This window comes from Triturus cristatus, chromosome 10 (genome assembly GCF_964204655.1).
Source record: "Triturus cristatus chromosome 10, aTriCri1.1, whole genome shotgun sequence".
Classification (NCBI taxonomy): domain Eukaryota; kingdom Metazoa; phylum Chordata; class Amphibia; order Caudata; family Salamandridae; genus Triturus; species Triturus cristatus.
In genome coordinates, this window is record NC_140593.1 from 1,054,961,486 (window position 1) to 1,054,982,836 (window position 21,351).

The following is a 21,351-nucleotide window of genomic DNA, read 5'->3' on the forward strand; positions in this document are numbered from 1 at the left end:
AGCCACGTGCCTTCTCAGGAAGACATAGTTTTAGTTCTATTAACCTAAACCTTAGTCAGACCCCGACCCACATGCGTAGTCTCAAACTTACAGTAAATCAGCCTCACCGAACTTGTATTGATTGTGTCACCTGTACATTAAAGTATGCCCCAGAAAATCTTGTTCTGCAATTTATTATTATTCTTCAAAACCACAATCCTCTAAATTAGCTGGCCAAACTTATCAAGATCTCTGTAACTTGCTGCAATAAACAGGATTTCTTTTTGAAAATGCTCCATAAATAAATAAACCTAGATATCTGACCCACAAGGCATTTTATTTCTCAGATAGAATTTTCTCTCAAGGATGTTTCTTCATTATCAACCCCCTTGATTCGGTAGCTTATCACCAATCCACCTTTTGCGGGTGCCAAAGTATATTATTATTCATCAAAGCGACAGAGCTTTTCCATCCCTGCCACCAAGCCATCGATGTCCTGCATGGAGCCCTGGATTTTGAAAGCCTGTCCAGAACTGGATCTTTAAAAAGTGAGTTTCCGCTTCAGAATTCATGCTCGCAGAACTTGTACAGCACTGAAAGCAAGGGCAACCTGTTGGCATAAAAGCTTAAGCAACACGTGTGCGCGTGTGTGTGTTATTCCAGTGCACTCAACTGTTTTCTGCGTTACAACTACTATCTGCTCTAAACAGAGGCAGAGTCCACTTGGCAGGCTGGCACATTTTGCTAGCTCTTTCATGCAGACGTACTCAAGGTTAGCAGCACACAAAAACAATTCTCGTAATAAAACAGACAACTGTTAACTACTACAGAAGTGAACGTGTTTAATTCCTGAAAGAGCAAATCATACTAAATCGTTAATTACCAATCATATTCGGACATTAGAAGAACATACGAGGAAGGCGGGGCCAGCATCGGCCCCGCCGCCATTATGGTGGTCGGCCGTGCCCCCACCGGAACGGTGTCCCCCAATCCTGGTCTCTCGCTGGTGGGCATGCCCTGGAAGTGATTGAATCTCTTCCGGGTCACGTGAGGCTCCCCCGCGCCCCGGAAGTGATCTGATTACTTCCGGGGGCGTGGGCGACCCTCGGTTCCTTAAAGCGGGGGGAGCCCAGGAATCGTTCTCTTTTCTCCCCCTGGTAGCACATCAGGTGGATGTGCGTCCCCTCCCTCGGGAGGATCTTTAACCGCTTTTTTCCCCACCCACCATCCCTGAAATAAGAGTTTGTTGTAAAATGTATGTTTTTCTGTGAATTTTTGCACAGGTTACCAATTTGTAGGTATGTTATTGATGCCTTTTTTGTCGTGTTTTTAGGCGATATTCCATAGGCGAGCGGTAAGGTCATAGGTTGGACAGACTAAATTGACTCATCTTTTGGGGCGTCTCATTACGTGGGCCGCCCAGAGGGGAGGGACATTTGGTTCTCACCAGACTCCAGGGGCAGTTACAACCGGTTGGTTGGAACGGTGCGGGGACAAAGGGGGTTACGCTTTCCATTGGCTGGTTGGCCACCCCGCACACGGGTGTAAGTAAGCTGCGCTGTCTGCATGGCCCCTTTATGGAGTAAGTCCTGGACGTTTGGGGGTTGCCTGGGGGTAAGTACTTCCGGGTCAGCTGGGCCTCCGGCGCATGCGCATCCCGGTTGGGGTGCGTGGGACAGTTTCGGTGTAAGGGGGAGGGGCCAGCGTTTTGACCTTGCCGTAGGCCCAGAGGAATACGCAGAAATGTAAACAGCAATGTGTTAGACTAGGATAGGAACATTTATGTATTAGAGTTTTGTTAAAGCTAGGATCTAAGCAAATGTACCGAATCCTGTCTTGTCATTTCTGCGTTATGGTATTTTTATGAATATAACTTGTTTTGTATGTTAATAAATACGATCGGGGGTCAACGACCCCCTATTCCAAAAACAAGTAAGTTATCTTGGTTTTTGTCACAGTTAGGGGAGGAGGGGGCGTTAGGCCGTACCAGACCATATTGCTTCTCTTGTATTAATTAGATCACAGTGGGCTTACGAATGGTACACAAATTACGCCAATATTCGAATTAAAAGAAAAAGAGAACTGTAAAAGTATTGACGGTAACCATTACCTATTTTCCAAAAATTATAAGTTCACTATCCACTTAACCAAGTTGGGGGTAACATTAAACAGTTCAACTGGGTTTTTATTTTACTTACTTTCCCGCCAGCTCTTTCTCCGACTTAAATCACATTTTCCAAATGACATTTTATGTTCGAGCATATTTCGTTTTACTCCCAATGTTTATCACTTTACTGAAAAAGGTACTCAGTCTAAAAAAGATAAATATTTGAATTAGGTCGTCCACCTCCCTTATGCTTCCCAACAAAATGTGTTTCTTATTACAGGAATGTCAGAAATTTGGGAATTAAGAATAGCAAACACCGGCAGTATTACTCTGAGACTCCAACCGGCAACCACATGAAGTGTTAAAAACAAAGATACATTTACAAAAATTGCATTACTTCCCCAAATTTCCACACTCTGTGTCTTCTAAAAAACTGTTTTCATGTCACAAAGTGTTTTCGTCCCACTTCCACCTGTACCCTCTGAAAACTGGTTTCTCCCAAATAGTTCTGTAGAGGCTGCTTGTTGAAGACACCTTATATATGCCATCAACTAATACATTTGAAAAAGTAGCTATAACAACCTCTAATAACCCAGAACAGAACTTAATTTAACTACACACACTTTGAGGGGGCTGCGATATGTTCGGAATTCATAGCAAGTTCTCTATTTTTTAACAGCAAACACTCAAAAGGCAACCAATTGAAAGAGAACAATGGGCGACCAAAAAGTAGAGGTTTGGTGGCCGGTGGAGTGGTGGTGGTTGTAGGCCCCATTCAAGATGCCGGAGGGTACTTGCTGCCAATAGGAGTAGAGAGCACAGGTAGCTAACCATCGTATGAAATAAACTGCCCACCAAGTATGACACCTGCACGGGCATGGCAGAGAATGACAATCGGAAAGCACTATGGAAGAGAAAGAGGGTGCATCATGGCATACAAGGGAGTAGGCTGGGTATTGCTCTAATCGGGGCTGTGCCAATTGGAATCCAAGCTGTGACGAGGGCTAGTGGACCAAAAAGGTAACAAGTGGTGGCAGAACAGGCCCATTAAACTGAAAAAGAATGTTCAATGATGCAACTGATCCAAATGACTATTGCAGAGAGGACATGATCCTTGACTAATGGGGGGTTGTTAATATTTAATGGGGGATTGCGCCAAAAGGTGAGTGAAGCAAGACAGAATAATGGCAAAATCTGGAGTGCCAAGGTTTGACACAGTAGTGTACCTGAGGTTGGACTGATGCTCCTAGGCCTAGGATCACCAACAAGCGCTCCAGCAATTTTGTCTTACGCACCTACCTTAAAGTGTTTCATGGACAAAGACAGAAGGGCAGAATTCAGAAGGATGACACTTGACAGAACAACTTCCATTAGATCCAAAAGGAAATGTGAGTTACAAATGTTGGATGGGAAATACCAGAGGGGCTGGTACCTTGCAAGAGCAATGTGCGTTTTTCAGGCCCCAGGTAGGGCAGTTTCCCTTTCTCTCCAAGTGCCAGGAAACCCACCCGGGTTAGTTGTGCGCTCTACAAGTTAAACAGAACATCAAAAATGAGGAGCAAACAAGGGATATATAGAGGTGTTAGCTGTCCATGTGGGGAGGGAGACGTTTTTGGTATTCAAATGTGGTAATACTCCCTTTAGGCCAGTAACCATCAGAACGGCCCAACTCTTCTCCAATTGAGGAAAGATCTGAAGATTCGCCACAACACATCTCAACATCCTCATTTAGACTCCCTCGCTCTTCACGGACACTAGTATCCTCTCCTCCCCTCACTCTGTAAACAATCGTGGATACAAACCAAGCCAATTAAAGTACTCCACTGCTCTTTGCGAAGTGTGCATGACACAAATACACATGGATTTCATTTGTATTACATGGCAATATGCCTTCTAGTTACAATTTCGACAATCTTCAATAAAATATCATAAATAAACAATGCTAGAATGTGTACATCCAAAGCCTACTACAGACGTTTTGACGTTTGTCGCAAGGACGCAGTGTAAGGTTCCTGATTTTTATTACTCCATGAAACTACTGTCTGTCCGCTGTAAGAGATCAAGAGTTTTAGACATGAAGTCTGGCTGACGCCGGTGCAAGTTCACTAAGGTCGCTAGGACAACAGCAGCAAACTTGCTTTTTAGGATTAAGTTGTGCCACTCTCTCCTTTCCTGGAAGTTAGGGCTGGACTGTTCACATTGGGAGCAAGGTCAGTACTAATTTGCATATGGCTGGGTTTAAACTGGGATGGCATGGGGAGCAACAAAACGATGGATTTAGGCCCAGATCTCTGTACGGGAGTGAATGTTTGACATTGTTCAACATTCTTCTCCATCAATTGTTCTTTTTGCAACTCTCTCCTTTACGGCAGCGGATACAAGACTCGAGATACAGTTCTGAATTGCATCAGCCACTTGAAATAAACTGTAACTATATGGGACCATTAACAACGGTGATGCATTCGAGGGCATGCAAGCCATTTACTGACTTTTTCCCTTTAGCAGCCGTCACTGGATCTGCAAAACAGTCTAAAAGCATCATCTAGCGTAATAGAAAACAAATATGCACTGTTTATGACTCACACATACATCAACGAAAGGCACGACCAATAACCCGGCAGTTTGTATTCCATTAAAAAGATGTGCTTCTAAACTGAAAACAACTTGTAAAGGTAAACTTCCACTTTCTACCCAATTACTGTGACAAAGTTCACGTTGGAGAACCTATGACGGCATTTTCCTTAAAAGCTTGGCAGCTCATCACCAATCATCAACGCACTAAAAAGGTAACTGTATTTGACGCAAAACAAATTCAAGCCACTTAGTGTACGCCTCTTTACCAACTGTGTAGTGATTTGCAAACAGCAAAAATTACAAGATGAAGTCACCATGCACCCCATCAACACAACATCCTTCCAACCAAGGAAAGCAGACAGTGAAGCATGCTACCAATCCAATGAAGTTTCCAGTCAGAGCAATGAATCATTTTGAAGGCAGATTTTAGGTCCACCTAACTCGGTTTCAGAACAGCATCCACATTGAACAATGGTCCAACTGCAACTGGTCCAACTGCAAGAATGTAACTACATAGCTTTTCTTCACTCCGCATTGCCCACTTCTGTCTGAGAGCTAGTGAATCTCTACTGAGAACCTTAGTGCAGCTGCATGATGCTAGGAAGGGCTTCTACAGCCCTTTCCTTCTTAGAAGGAAAAACAATATGCAGCGAGAATGATAGGAAACAGCATTCGGCCCAAAATTGTGGCGTAAGTGTATGTTCAAGACCTGTACAGACGTCAAAAAGAAAAACTCTTTGTAATTAATCCACAGTCAAAGTAATTATTCCACTTTCGGCTGGTAGACTTGAGCAGCAGACTTTATCCAGGATCATTATACAGCATTCAACGCAAGAGATCTCAAAACTGAGTTGACTAGCTAGCTGGTGGGCGCAGTGACACTGTTTGGGTGTCAAGTAAGATATCCCTAAATGTTGATGACAAGAGCACATGGCGTTCAAGTGACATTAGAAGTGTGTCCATATGCACAACGTGAATAAGGAAATAGCTACAACTGAAATAATAGATACAAAAGATAATGTCGGGTTAAGTGCAAAACAACAAATATAATCCTAAAGCGAGTGTGGGCATTTTTCAGTGCTAAGACAAATACTTTCAGTACATGAGGAGAGAGCAGGCACGTTTAAGTACCGAGTGAGAGGAAAGGTTATTCAGGAGTGAAACAGGAGGGTATGTTTCACTCCTGAGAGAGAGAGAGAATTAGGTATTTCATTTCTGAGTCTTAATTGAGAGTATACCTATTTCTCATTCCAGGTAAGAGAATGTCCATTTCACAGTTTAGTTAAGAGACTGTGACATCTCTCAGCACAGGTAAAAAGTAGTTACATTTCTCACTACAAGACAGAGGCTATAGTTCTCATTCAAGAGGAGGAGCATAGTCCAACTGTGAGGTAACTGAACTTCGTAGTGTGGCTACCAGGCACCAATAGGGAAGTGTATAGTGCAACCACAAGGCCCTTAAAGCAATACATTGACACCAAAAAAACAAAACTCTGGTATTTTATCAATTTATTTAACGTGTGGTCATGTTAGCACGCCCCCATGAATAGTACCACTTCAAACACAAAGGCTTGGTATGAGAGTATGATTAGCAGTGTTTGTGATTAACATCTACCTAAGAATAAGATGATGAAGGCTTTAGATCATGTGTGCATTTGGGCAGTTTTCTTCCATTTAGAGGAAGATTAGAAGAGCAGTTCCTCAGGTTGGTGCCTGAACACAAAATCCACTGGACAGCAGATTTTCAAGACCTACACAAAAGCTTCAACTTTGAGTGTTATTTAGTCTAAATGTTAATAACTAGGGTGCTCCTTACGATGGCGGAGGGACCGCCAGCCGTGCGGTGGCGGACCCTCCGCCATCTAACAGCAGTTTTCCCCCGCCAGATAATGATGGCTGGGGGAATCCTCAGGGAAGCGTGGAGGACGCAAAGACCATCCGCAAAGGTTCCGCAAGGCGGTCCTTTTCCGCCCGCCTTGCAGAACCAAAACATAGGGCAGCATTGCAGCAGTGCCTTGCAGGCACCGCCGTAGGGTATACGATATCCCTTTCCGCGGCGGTCATCCCACCGTGAAAAGACAGGCAGAAACGGATTTGGGGGCCCGTAGCCGGCCCCCCTTTGTGTTGGGGGAGGTAGCTGTGCACTGGGGGGGTACCCATGGTACCCCCCTATATTTACCTGCACTGCGTGGCAGGCACCGCACGGTGCCTGCCATGTAGTGCAGGGAAATGTACAGCATGACATTTTTACATTGCGTATGGTGCTGCAGCCAGCAGCACCTTCCACAATGTTAAATGCCCTGGATGCGCCCGCCAGTATGGCGGGCGCATCGTAATTGCAGTGGTGGGACCGCCGCATGTCTGACGGGTGGTCCCAAACACCACAACGATCTGCCCGCCATCGTAATGAGCCCCTAGGATACTTAAAAAACATTAAAGGAAGGAAAATGATTAATTTCACCTGTGACAAAAGAGCCAGAAAAAAAGTTGACAGAAACCAGAAACTGACTATTGGAATCCAGTAGAAGGGCACCCAACTCAACTTACAAAACCTCAAATCAGCTTAACACAAGATGCTACACTGCCTTTGACTTCAAACTGCTAAGTGGCAAACACCACAATGGAGACAAAGGGAGAATTATTGCAACTTCTAGAAAGTCAGCAAGGAGGGCTAAAACGTGCTGCAATGAAAGGAAACACTGAGAGGAAGACAATTCAAGGGAAACAGAAAGTGCCAATACTACTGGATTTCTAGTGACAATTGATAAAGTGATCAGAACAAGGCTATGGGCATACTCCAAGACCTCCTTCCTTAGATTCTGGAAACCATAAAAGCCCCCATGCTAAAACTATGTAAAGTACTTAAGCAATTCAATAACTACAAAGGAAACTTCTTTGAAGCCATGAGCTCCAATCCAAACAACGGGCAAACGCCCCACTCTCCTGAAAAACCGCTGACCAATTGCACCATTAAATATTGAACTCTAAAATGTCTACTAATACTTTACAAATATGGTTAAACAGTTTTACCCCCTTGAAATAGCCAGAAAAATCTGGTTCAAAGGTAGATGTTAACAGGTAAAAGAGCTCGCCTTACATTCGGGTCCCAGAACATCTACGAGCTCACAATATAACCGAATCAAGTACCTACCAATTACTCGATTTTATGCTACCAAAATAGCCCAGGAAGAGAAATGAAATGACTTCTAGTGTGCCATCCTTATGGATGCAGAGATAACCTCTCATTACCCCCACAGGTGAATAGCTGGGCTATAGATATCCAGATTGATTGATTGATAAAAAAAAAACCTTTAAAGATTTTAATAAACTTCTTTAATACAGGCGTGGCTAAGGCATAGCATACCACAAGGATTCAGGTTCATAAGGAAGCCATTTATTAAAGCACCCATGAATTGTACATGCCGCCTCTTCTGCTTCAGAGTGGTTGGGTTGTTCAACAAACAAAGGGCCCGGTTCTGCTGGGAGTGTTCATGTCTCTCCCATTCTGTACAAGCTCTTGACACACCTGAGTGGCGTTTCTCTCTACGCTCTCCGCAGTTTTGCTTATGCCAATGTTGGCAATGTTACTGCTGAATTTCGACTGCTCAGCTTAGAACTACTAGATCTTAGAGTTACCTCTGCATCACAACATTTACCACTCCTCGTGCCATTGAGCCATCAATGCCCTTAACAGCACCCCTGGCTTTCCATGTCCCCGTCACCGTGAAGCTGGCTATAATTCAGAATTTCCCTGAGGAAAGTAGTTTTTGGATGATTGAGACTACAAGATCTGAACACAGGGACAAGTTTTGCCTGCCATTCTTCTTAATCTTTTTTTTTGCTTTTGCCAACAGCCGTACTGCACCTATTCTCATCTTACTCGGAGCCAGTGGCCTGGAAAGGTGCATGACAGGTATGGCGAGGTTGCTTAGAGGTTGTCAGTTGTGGCCAATCATTCTGCCTGACCAGAATTAAAGTCAGTGGCGGACTCAGAAGTGGAGGAGCTTGTGAGTGCTGTTCTCTTGAGGAGTACCTCTCATTTATGGTGCGATCCCTGTGACGCTACAAACTTTTAAAGTACATTTTAAGTAGAAATTAGCAGAGCCAAGTAGAGCAATGCAGAGTGAGGTAGCATTGGAGCTCAGTGTGTTCAGCCAAAAAGAGTTTTAAACTAGATTTTAGAGCATTTCCTGATAGGAAACAACTTCTAGTCATGCACTATGAATAATATGGCTCATGAACCTGCCTTCTCTGGAAAAAACTTTAGTTTAATTAACATTAGTTCTCAACTCTATTAGAATGTTATTACTTTCGATTATTGGACACACTGTAAAACTGAAGAGCATTATATGAAATAAAAAGAAATGGGGAAAAACCACTGTCAGTACGGTATGAAGCCAGCAGACTTTTATTGCATGACTGGGGCTACTCAAACAACAAAGCCAGATGGAAGTTTACGATCTGAAAGAACATGATAGCACTAAAGTAGCAAAGGGGAAAGCTCATTCTAGCATGTACTACGATACTAGAGCCTTCAGACCGCACACAATTAAAAGCGGGATAGCAAAAAAAATCCTTAGTAAAACAGTTAAATACTGTGTCCCAACATGGACTAAATGACCAGCACAATTTAGGTACCTCCGTAATGGCTAGGAGAAGTACAGCTAAAATGACAAAAAGAAAACTAAAGGAAACCACGAGGACTGACTCATCAGGAATGGACATAATATCATAAAGTATGACGAAGTAAAAGAATAGATTGATTCATTTTTGGATCCTGAAATATATATGAAAACTGATCTATTAAATATAAAATTACAACAAAGCGTTAAGCGATCAACCATTCAAATCAGAAACAGACATTCAAAAACGGATAAAGATACATAATAGAGAGAGCAAAAATGCATACACGATATCTGTCACCAATAATAAAGACCAGTGCAGAACGGAAAGAGGGTGTCAAACAGCAAATTTAGACAGTAGTAACTTTAATTGGTTAAAATAAATACAATCTGGTAATATTTCCCCTCAATGACGCTTCTATCCAGGAAACAGTAGGCCATGTTCATGGAGAGGTTAGTTTAGTGAGGAAGATTAAACACCATCAAAATGACGTCTTCTCTGTGTATGGTGCAAGCACCATCCCAACAACAATCTAGATGAATGCAATTAAAATTCTCTCTACATTGTTATGAGAACTAAACATTCACTTATCTCAGCAAAACAGTTCCAGAACCGTGGAACCCTGAACAGTTAGCTTTGCAAATTTGTAACAATACCACAGGTCCTTCTAATTATACCAATTAACATACTAGTGCTCGCTAGGAAATAAACAGCGCCTTTGGTAACCTTTGGAAAGTTACTGATTGACCACGACTACACAACAAATTTGATTCTGGGCTGCTTTTAAAGTTACACACATGCTTATGGCTACGGACCATACCAACACTTTCTTTACAAAATATGCAAAATGAAGGCATGCTCTTGCAGTATAAATGACAGCAGAATCCACTACGAGACGATAATGTAAAGAATTATTAAAGAGTACTGAGAAGATTTCACAAGTACACAAATCTTTGAGCAGAACCAATCGTTAACCTGGAAATCACGAGTTTGGGCACCACTTATGATTACCCAAGATACCCAATAGAACCTTATGGGAATATCATCAAACTCCAGATCCTGTGAACAGTTAAGGAAAATTACAAGGGCTCATTCCTTAACCGGTACAAAAGTCACCCTATTCTGTAATACCGAATTCAAAAGCACAAGAACGTGTAAATGCTATGGAAAACTAGAATCAGCAGGTACGATGACCAATATTTGGATAAGAACTTTCAATCAGGCTTCTCAACTGAATCCATGTTCTTCACACCGCAGGATGTACATCTTTTTAGCAAATAGAAGAAGGTGTCAATGATTCAACAGTTGATGGAAGTCCTGCTAACTTTGACAAAAAAATATCCCCTTTGACCATTCCTACCATACATGAAGTCTGAGAACCACCATGCAGAAATGTTATAGGGTTAGTCAAAGCTGCTCAAAATCACACACTCCCAATTTGTGCATACAAAGCCATACCCTTTATCCTCCTAAACTGAGAAATCACAAATCGAGACACTCTCGGACACATGCAAGACTCTTCTTTCCAACACCTCTGTGGTTGCTAATCTCCAATCACTGCATTCCTACTAAAAGCACCGGAACATCTGCTATCCATCAAGAATGGAATCGCCTCATTTTTAGTGACCAAAATAGGTTGCTGTAAAAAGGTTCATAAACCCATCAGTCATGTTCATGTAATATGTATTCACAAACTATATACGTTTTATGTTTCACATAATAAAGGAAATATGTTTTCTATTACAACACAAAATGAAAAGGAGCATCTTCACATGTCTCCATATTTTAAGCAGTAATATCAGTTTTTCCAAAGCATCAGGTTTATCTACATGCCACACATATTTCATGCACATCAATTAAAAAGGCATTCCCTGTCATCACGGATATGTAGGTAGATTTTAGCTCTCACATCCACACACAACCTCTCCGCTGGTGTGAACTTACTCCTTTCATTTATTAATACATTCTTCCTTCCTCTCCTGTCTGCACTACTTGTCAGTCTAAAAGATCCGAAATAAAGCACCACAGCATTCAATCGCCACTACACAGATGTCCACCAGCCAAGGTGGTCCATTACTTAACTATTTCATTGTAACTGACTTAACAGCAGGCATAACACCCAGGACGCAGCAGCTGTGCAAAGCTACACCAGCTAGAGAATGGGCCACAGAACCCGCCATACACACAGGAGTGCTGCTCGTGTAAACAACTGCTACCCAAACAATGAAACAGTTCCGGAAAATAGGTGCACCATGTTCCTGAACACACTGACATTTGTCATTGGATTCACTCCTGGGCCAGACACACGGTACGGAAATCTGGATGCAACAATCAAGAAAGGGATAGGCAGCTTGCCGCTAAAGGCAGTCAGTAACAACAAAGAAAGTTGACCGTTGTGATTGAGAACCAAAAAGGAGTTAACAGTTTACTGTTTCCATTATTTGAGAGTCGCAACGTTATGTTCTGTACCGGATGGACCATTTCCCTCAACAAACACCCAAGGGGCCTCTGTGACTGTAAAAAAGGAACTTGTATGTATGAATCTCAACACCCCATCGTTCCCTTAGTTATTGACCTCATACTAATTCTGAGTGCCTCAATGTCTTAGTACATTACATATGCTCATTTACATATACAAATAATATTTTAAACATTAATTGTACGTAAAATGCAGATCTCAGTGGTAGAAAACTGAACACTAACGCTTAAAACTACTCCTCCAATCTCCATGAACCCACTTCATATATCTTTGCTCACTTCCGGTCGCTTTCTGACTCTAATCTTGTTCTGTATGCTTCTTAAACTTATCCTTAGCCCATCTCATCATCCTTTCACTCTTGTACAACACATTTTTACTCTGTGCGTTCCCCTCCTCCTTGCAGTTGGTCCCCTACACTTCAAGCACTCATTTACAGGACCCCAATACTAGAATCCCTGCTTGTCATGTCTGAACTGCTCCCCAACCCTTTCCATAATTACACATTTAGGAAAGTGGACTTCTTCATTGACAAAGACTCCCTTGGGATAGTTCTACCTGTTTAACAAACCTGTTTGCATTAATTGTCCTATTTTTTAATTGTATTTTACCATGCTCCCTTTTGCCACCTGACTTTGCTATGTAAAGCACCTTGGCATAAGAGCGTAATAAACAAATACAAGACACATGGATGCCATCAGACACTCCCATTCACACATGTTCATGCAGACTATGATAAAAAAAACATTAGCGCTATCCTAGACTGGTGAAAGTCTTTGTTGTTGCATGTCTCTAACTACACATCACATTTCCTCGCGGATGATCAACGGCTCCACAGAGCAGAGATGCTACTGTACTCCATACACTGTTGTGTGCACTACTCACATGCCATACAAGAACTTCAGAAATTGGCCATTCACTTGCCACTCGATCCAATGATAAAACACAAAGGGACAATCATCTGGGAATGGTTAAGCCCATTCAGGAATTCTAGAAAAGCAATCAGAGTTGATTGTCATGCCAAGTTGCTAATGCTTAAAAATAGTCTTTAAAATATATGGCACAGTACTGGCAGTTTACTTCTCCCACTACAAGTCTTACTAAATAACAACAGAGGCATTCAAGAGCACTTAATGCCAAAACTGTATCACAGTAGCATTAAACTAAAAATGGTGTTATCTGTTGAGATAAAGAAACCTTGATGGAGCTTGCTGAAGTGACGGGAAAACAGTGCAACTCTTTGTTTAATAGCGAGGCAGTTATGCACATCTCACAACCGAATTTGAAATGATGTGCAGATCATTTACTTGTTTTTAGGTGAAAAACAAGAACTTACAATGAGTCAATTTTCTTAAATTTATTGAAAGCTGCGGTTTGCTTCATACCCGGAAAAGGGATTAAGTCTCACATTAAGATGATTTCTATTCCATGCCGTTAAAGGCCAGAGTACGGTTCATTATATTCGAGGCGGTCTACAGACGTTTCCACGGAATAGCTGCTTAGCATTTGGTGCCCAAGAGAAGATCACAAGTTTCCTGGACAGTAGAACCAGGCATTTAGCCAATCTTCTTCCTATAATAGTTCCCAACTAGATGTAAAACAAGGGTTATTGAAGGTTCTCTCTAATTGGACACTCTAGAATCAAATTCCCCTTCAGATTTAGAAAAAAACATTTTGCTGTCCTTTCAGGGGGCAGTTCAGAAGTAGCAATTTTGCTAATTAGCACATGCCCCTTTTTGTTGCTAAAGAGGGTTGGGTCTGCTAAGTGCTTAGTAACATGAGTAAATAAAATTACAAAAAAACAAATATATATATATATACACACACACAAACACACACACACACACACACACACACACACACACTCTCTTACTTAAAACAAGTGGGCAATCACCACAACACCTGCATTTTCCCAATGAGCTTCTGAACAAAACCCGATATCCTTTAGGTATTCGCCAATTGCTTTTACTATCGCTTTAAACTCCAGAGACATGGACCCCACCTCCTTACGTTTTGAACACGGGTAAACACTGAAATAGCTGAAAGCCATTAACACGCAAGTGTAAACATGCCAGTGTATTCTTCAGAGCTCTAACTTTACTAGTTTGGATTAGCATTCGCCCAAAACGTTCACTAACACACACAATTCTTTAACGAAGGGAGAGAAAACGAGAAATTACAATCTGAGAACAAAAAAGTGGGATATGATCACGTTTGGTAGACAAAAAGTACATTGCCAGCACATATACTGTTCTTATGCATGTTCATATTTTTCAATTTCTTGCAATGTTTGACCACATGGCTGAGGCATAAACGGTGGTATTATGCATGCACTATGAAGAATTCCCGTAGAATTGTTACTTCTGCATATTTTACAAACCACACATGCACAACGTAAACATTATAGAAGCAACATAATTTGCACATGCAACTTTCGCTATTCATTTTAAAGGAACACACATCTTTTCAATAAGTTGCTTTTCAATTCACCTTTCTGCACTACTTATGCAGATCTATTGGTATTCAAGACACTCGGATAAGTACAGAAAAGAATGTCCCTGAATGTCTGTCAATTCCCAAACTCCACTGGTTTATCGCTCAGTTGCTTGTTCTTGGCCACTTCTTTGACAGTCCCATTAGGGCACGCTTTTAAAGGCATTCTTTGCAAATATGTCTGTAATGTATTCATGTTTCATGTACATTACAGAGAGCTCTGGCAAACTTGCGTGCAGTATTTACTTTAACGAATCTTGCAAATAAATATATGCATTTTTTAAGTGTTGATATTGTCATCTGTTCAGATTTAAGCTTACAGTAAACTATAGAGTAGGTAAAAGGCAGCATATTACCGCTGTAAAAAATTCAAATGTAATTTATGCATCCGTGCATTAAGACTTAGCTATCCTACTTCTGAATTCGGACAGCAAAAAGTTTTGTGAATTCGACCTATTGTTTAAAACCAAAAGAGAGGAAATAGAATGCCCCAAACTCCTGTTCTTGTTAAACATCATAAACAGGTAGGAGGTGGCCCAATGGTTTGACTGGAAAACACTAACCATTCTGCAATATTGGATATCAAAATTGGTGATGGATTAGAAAAAATGTACCCAATGCAAGTAACACCACACCTAAAAGCTTCTTTTAATGACTACTACCTGCACAATCAAGTTGGGCTACAACAGGAGTCTCCAACGAGTAGCTCGGGAGCTACTGGTAGCTCACCAGTACTCTCAAAGTAGCTCTCGGAGGTGAAGTCAATCCCAGTATCTCATTCAGAGAGTACTCTATGCAGAGACTCTAAGCATATTAAAAAAGGCAGCACTTCTCCTCTGAAGATCTTTAGCCAACCAGTCTACGGCAGGGACTCATATTAACAATCAAACAGTCTGCCACATTGTCACCTTTATCCAGTCACGGACTAAATCACAAGGTGATTAGCCGTATGGTAGTCCCCTGCTTTTTCAATTTCACCATGTGTGTGAACAGTGGGCAATAAATGAAGAGTGGCGTGAGCAGTAATCAGTGCTGACCCACTAAAGTGTGGGACTGCAGGAGTCAGTGAAAATGTTTCAGTTGGGTGCATGAGCCAAGGGCTGAGGAAAGCTATGATTCTGAGCAGAGAAAATGAAGAGCCTCATCTGCATTCATCTATGTGTTCGTCCATTATAAACACTGTTGCTTCCTGTACACCTGGTGTCAAGGACTACCATATAGGTATGCTAGCCCCCATCATATGGGTTTTGTCTGTGGCGCAACTGTGTCAGTTCATGGCATAATAGTGCCAATGACATAATTATGGCCATCCTTTACTATTTTGGGAATTTGTGGTCTAATTATGGTATACTGGCAGCCATCAGGGACATATTAAGAGCATCGCTGCACTATATTTAGTTGTCCCTGATATAATTGGGGCTGCCCCTTGCATAATAATGACCATGACTAATAATATGGTGGCCATCCTGGTCCTTATGGTGTCCAGACTTGGCACAATTTATACTGGTGGGCATTATTGGCATTATACAGTCGCCCTCTGTGCTACGGTGCCATGGATTATGACTGTAATACCTGAGCATTTGAAGCAGTCTGTCCATGTGAGGCATTTGTAAAGGTGAATGGCCAATTAAAATGACTAGCTGATGTTTGGGGACTATGTATTTCCTAAAAATGAAAACGTGTATTTTAAAGGCATTTTTTCAAACAAGGGTTTTCTTCAGGAATATTTAGTTTGTTTGCCCAAAATGGAAAGGAAAGTGGTGATAGAAAAATCTGTGTATTTTCAGAAATTGATATGCTGATGAAGACAAAAGGTTGCATTTCCAAAACACATTTTAAGTTGATACTTGAAAGATAAGTCACGCTGAATTGAGGAGACTTATTGCTGTGGTTATGTCCTTTGTGCCACAAGGCATGTGAAGATTTGAATGTTACTTTATCAGTCACTTGGGTTCATTTAGCATTTAATATTGATAAATATTTCTCTAGCATTTCTTCTGGTACTATCACCTGGAATACTTGGGTGGCACTATGATAATCCTGCTTAGGGTGGTCATAGTGTAATGTTTATATGTGCTGCCAATATTTTACTGTGATAAAATTTGCTAGTAGCTCAACAGGACTTTCCTTGAGCTGAAGTAGCTCTCAATACAGAAAAGGTTGGAGACCCCTGGGCTACAACAACAAAGAAAAGAGTGCAGGTGCACTCATATCTCTCTTTGCCGATTAATTGCTGCTGATTAACTAGGTAGTGTCCAGGCAAGGTCTGGCAAACCCATGTTGGTACAACAATAGGAGGTCAAACTACAACCAAGCCTAAATGGCCCATTTGTATATTTGCTCCATGGTGGTCATAGCTAAGCAGGAAATAGCATATCTAGCATTCAGACCAGCTTTATCAATTGCACCCAATGCATTGTCAAATCTCTTCCAAACAGTGGAGTAATCTGTGTGCAGTGGGCTCTTGTGCATGGAAAGAATCCTCCCCCGAGCATATTTCAAATAGGAAATACAGCAATAACCAGGGTTCAGTGGGCCCATGAGGCCTCGCAGCCCTTGGTGCCACTGCACCTACTGTACTAATAGAAGCTATGCTACTGCTTTCAAATTTGGATCTTCCCCTCTGCATCCTTAAAATTCTATGACTACTATTCATCGCAAAACCATGCCCTTGCAAGTTTTTAAGTTCACTCCTATTTAATGAGAGGTGGAGAAAATAATATGCAGAAAATAGGTGGGAGGAGTGAAAACAAAAAAGGACGCTTTCTTATTGAACTCATTCTAGGAGTGATTTGCACACTGCCTTTCAGACCTATGTGGACAGCCGATGGATGAATGGAGGGTCACTGCAAGACATTCTACAGGATATCACAGGGATTCTTCAATCAGCTGAAGTCAGTGTCCTACAGGTTGGAAACTGTTCGAAAATGGTATCTAGCTCTCCACAGACAACTCAGTATATCACATTACATACAAATGGAACAATAGAATACACAATAGAAGTTTGGATCTTGCATGGAATTCAAACATCATAGGTCTGAAAGGCATTTTGATAAATCAGTAGTATTAAGATAGGTAAGTGCATTAGCGTTAAAAAGGAAAATTGGTGCATTAACTAGTTTCTGAAAGTAAAATGGGTGGGTTCTGTTCAAATATCATGAGAGATTTTCCCAGGCAGTAGGTAGGAAGCTCTGAATCATGTTTCTTACGTATATAGGTTTCAGCTTCTGATGTATTCACAAACACACCTGAGTACAAGCAACTTAATGAATCACACTAATAAAGTTACTTCATAGTTTCCGTCTGTTGTTTGAACACCTTAATTTTACTCTACCATGCAGCTCAAAAGCGTGCATGCAAGTGACATTTCAGGGACAGAAAGTTAAGACGAAATTCAAACATCCGAAGGCAAAGTGCAAATAAATGCAGCTCGTAACATGGCTGCTTAAAAATGGCAGCGTACATACCCATAATAAACTGAAAATATCTTATCTGCATAAAGCATGGATTTTGAAAAGAGAATTGCTACTAAGAGGTAGGACGGACTGGACTGGCTGTCACGTGTATAACTCCGAGAGATGAAAGCGGCCTAACCTGAGAAACAACTTTTTACAATGGAGGGTTTTCTGAGAGCATGTGGAGAGGGAGTGGGGGTAGAAGGTAAATAAGCCTCCCAGCATGTCTGAACTGGTCCAGATTCAATCAAGACTTCTTTCAGCAAAAAAACGGCTGTGGTTTTCCAAGTCCAATGATAAGGCTCCACTTCACACGTTCTAATCACCGGTCCCAAAGACACAGCCATATTACTCAATAAGTGTCCTTCACAGCTTTTGAAAAGCCCAATATGACAGAACGGATGGGATTACCAGCTGCGATAGCACGATTGCCACAAAAATGTACTAGCAGAATGCAATTATCTCATCCTTCCAGGTTCCCCACTAAGGTTACCTTGCCGTTATCAAAACACGTCAGAAGACTAATGAGCATCACGGAGGACTTTGAAAAATGAATGCCTTTAACAAAAAGTCTACTTAAGTGAAATCTAACTTCTTAATGATGCACCTCGCAAAACAGGCTAACTCTACCCTTCCCTAGGCAACCAACCCCGCCGAGATTCTTGGCCCGGCACCAGGGCATCCAGAACGAGGCCATTCAAATCTAACTTTTAGGTGAGCCTCAAAACAGTTGATCGTCTAGAAAACTACAAAATTAATTGAACGCTCCCGTTTCTTGGACAGGTTTTCAGTTAGGAGAAAGGAGGGCATGCAAAAAATTTAAAGCATTGTGTCTTGGTAAGAATCATGACCAAAACGATTCTTCGGAAGGAATGTGTATGAAGGGAGAACCGACTACTCCAGAGTTTATCCTATAACTTTGACTGTCAGGAAAGAAAAACGAAATGTGTGACGGAGTGTAGACTTTTTTTAACGTTTCCCATGAAATCATGAAAACTATTTCCAACAATAAAATGTGATTATGCAAAACTAAAGTTCAAGTACACGAAATCGATTTTTATGTAATAAAAGGCCAGAGAGGTGTACGGCAGAGAAGGGGATTTGGGTAGCCAGGAGGCTAAAAGGCCCCTGGTATTTAGGTCTTGTCCATCTTGCCCCTTAGAAGACCTCAGAATATCAATAGATTACGATTACCTCCGTGGGAGTCGCCTTTTAAAAAAAATCATATCTCACTTTGTTACTGTCGCTTTATGATGTTTTGACTTGTGGAAGGATCCTGAGAGTTATGAGCTTAGTTCATAAGAACTGCGTCTCTATGGTTATTACATAGGTTAATCTCTATGGTATTAAAAAGGGTGGTTAGGACAGTATTACTATATTATTAACTAGGGGATATGGAATATTTACATCTCACAATTTGTCCAAAGTAAGCCTTGTATACGAGGTTGGTAATTTTTGGACACAGACATGGGCAAATTCCTTTACGATTAGTAACAACTGAGAGAGAAAGCTAAGTATAGGGCAAAAAGAGGAGCAGCTCGTCTAGAGATTGTTACCCAGAACCACCATAATTAGTATTTGGTGTTTAAGTTTAGCAATGCCACAATAAAGTTACATTTTTTTTGCAGGAAAGCGGAAAGCATGGGTTAGGCACTCAATTGAGCGCAATTCTATTAAAAGACAATGCTGACCTTTTAACATGCAATATTTAACATGGATCCTGATCTTATGTGATTATTTCATGAGGTTTGCCTTTAGTCTAAATTTGTCCTATACAACACCACATATATACACTTTGTTTCATAAATAAGATCCAGCTATGTTTTCCAAAACAACTGAGATGTATCACCTGGTCCAGTCTATGCATAACTTATATAAATTATTATTTAACAGTGAGCGCCTGTCCACTTTTAACTACCAACATTCCTCACTTCACACTTAACGCTTTGTCAGTCCTTAATATCCCCCACCTCTCAATCGGCACCAACCCCACACATTGCCACCTACCACACACTGCACCCACACTTATCACCAACCACTTACTATCAGCCCAATCGCCATCACTTTAGTAGACTTCCAAGCATATTTGTCAGAGCCAACTTCCGTTATCTTATGCCAACGTCCTTCGCGTTCACCATCTATTACTAAGTAACTTACCCATCTGACACTCGCTGCAATTGCCCTTAAAGCCTAACCCAACAAACACTTACACATAACATATTCCAGCTAGGCTGCATGCACATTTGTGATCTCAAAACTGCAAGGTCCCCTGCACACACAGGTCAAGACTACGAGGGCACCTGCACCCACAAGACTGCCAGGGCCCCTTTTACCCACAAGTCACGATTGCAAGGACCCCTTTACCCACAAGTCACGACTGCCTGGCCCGCTGCACCCACAAGTTACGACTGCCTGCGACCCTGCACCCACAAGTTACGACTGCCTGGGACCCTGCACGCACAAGTTACGACTGCCTGGGACCCTGCACCCACAAGTTACGACTGCCTGGGACCCTGCACCCACAAGTTACGACTGCCTGGGACCCTGCACCCACAAGTTACGACTGCCTGGGACCCTGCACCCACAAGTTACGACTGCCTGGGACCCTGCACCCACAAGTCACGACTGCCTGGGACCCTGCACCCACAAGTCACGACTGCCTGGGACCCTGCACCCACAAGTCACGACTGCCTGGGACCCTGCACCCACAAGTCAAGACTGCCTGGGACCCTGCACCCACAAGTCAAGACTGCCTGGCCCCCTGCACCCACAAGTCAAGACTGCCTGGCCCCCTGCACCCACAAGTTAAGATCGCAAGGACCCCTTCACCTACAAGTCAAAGACAGCTTGGGCCCCTGCAACCGCAAACCTCGACTGACAGGTTCTCGGTACCCCGCCTGCCAGCAGCACCCCGCACCCAGGCCACCCCCACCACTCCCTCGTGTCACTCACTGCCGGGGCAGCTGCAGGGCGGGCGCCCCCCGCCTCTGGAAGGCACCGTCTACGAACACGCCGTTCTTGCCGAGGCAGCGAAGGTAGAAGTGCGGCTCCTGGAAGAAGAGCTGCAGGTGGCGGCGAGAGATGAAGCTCGAGTGGCCCATGTTCACGTCCACCGAGCCCTGCGAAGAGTTGCGGCCTACAGTGACGGCCGGCTGCCGCATGAGAAACTCCAGGCCGCGACCCTCCAGGCGGGCCAGGGCCGGGCCCTCGCACACCCCGCCGCCGCCCGAACTGCGCAGCGGGCTGCAGGGGGCTGAGCGCAGAGCCAGCAGGGCCCGGGCCCCAGTGTCCTCCCCGGCCTCGGCCATGCTCGGTGCTGGGGAAGCGGCGGCGCTGCTGTTGCTGGCGGGTCCCCTGGGCGGGCGGAGCCGGGAAGGGGAGGCAGCGGCCAGGCCGTGTCACAGACGGGAGGAGGCCGGACCCCGGCCTGCTCGTCTGGAGGAGGCAGCAGAAAGCAGGCCTGGATCTTGCCACGGGGATCTGGAGCCTCCTCCGCACACCCAAACAGAAACAGCACATGCACGGGAGACGACTGGGCACAGAGCAGGCACCAAGTCACGCGCGATGTTGTAAAAAGTGTAAACACTCGAGCTGCAGCGGAGCAAAAACAGGCCCATCAGAACAGGATTCTTTGGTAACAAAGC

At 42.9% G+C, this 21,351-nt stretch overlaps 1 protein-coding gene across 1 annotated transcript in view; it reads right to left on the reverse strand.

Annotated features, from left to right (window-relative positions):
* FOXK1 (forkhead box K1) overlaps window positions 1–21,123 on the reverse strand; it is a 283,908-nt gene extending 262,785 nt beyond the window's left edge. The window contains exon 1 of the mRNA XM_085629187.1: window positions 20,660–21,123. Coding sequence (XP_085485313.1) covers window positions 20,660–21,015 — 356 coding nt within the window. The 5' untranslated portion in view covers window positions 21,016–21,123. The remainder of the gene's footprint in view (window positions 1–20,659) is intronic.
* Window positions 21,124–21,351: the final 228 nt, after the last annotated feature.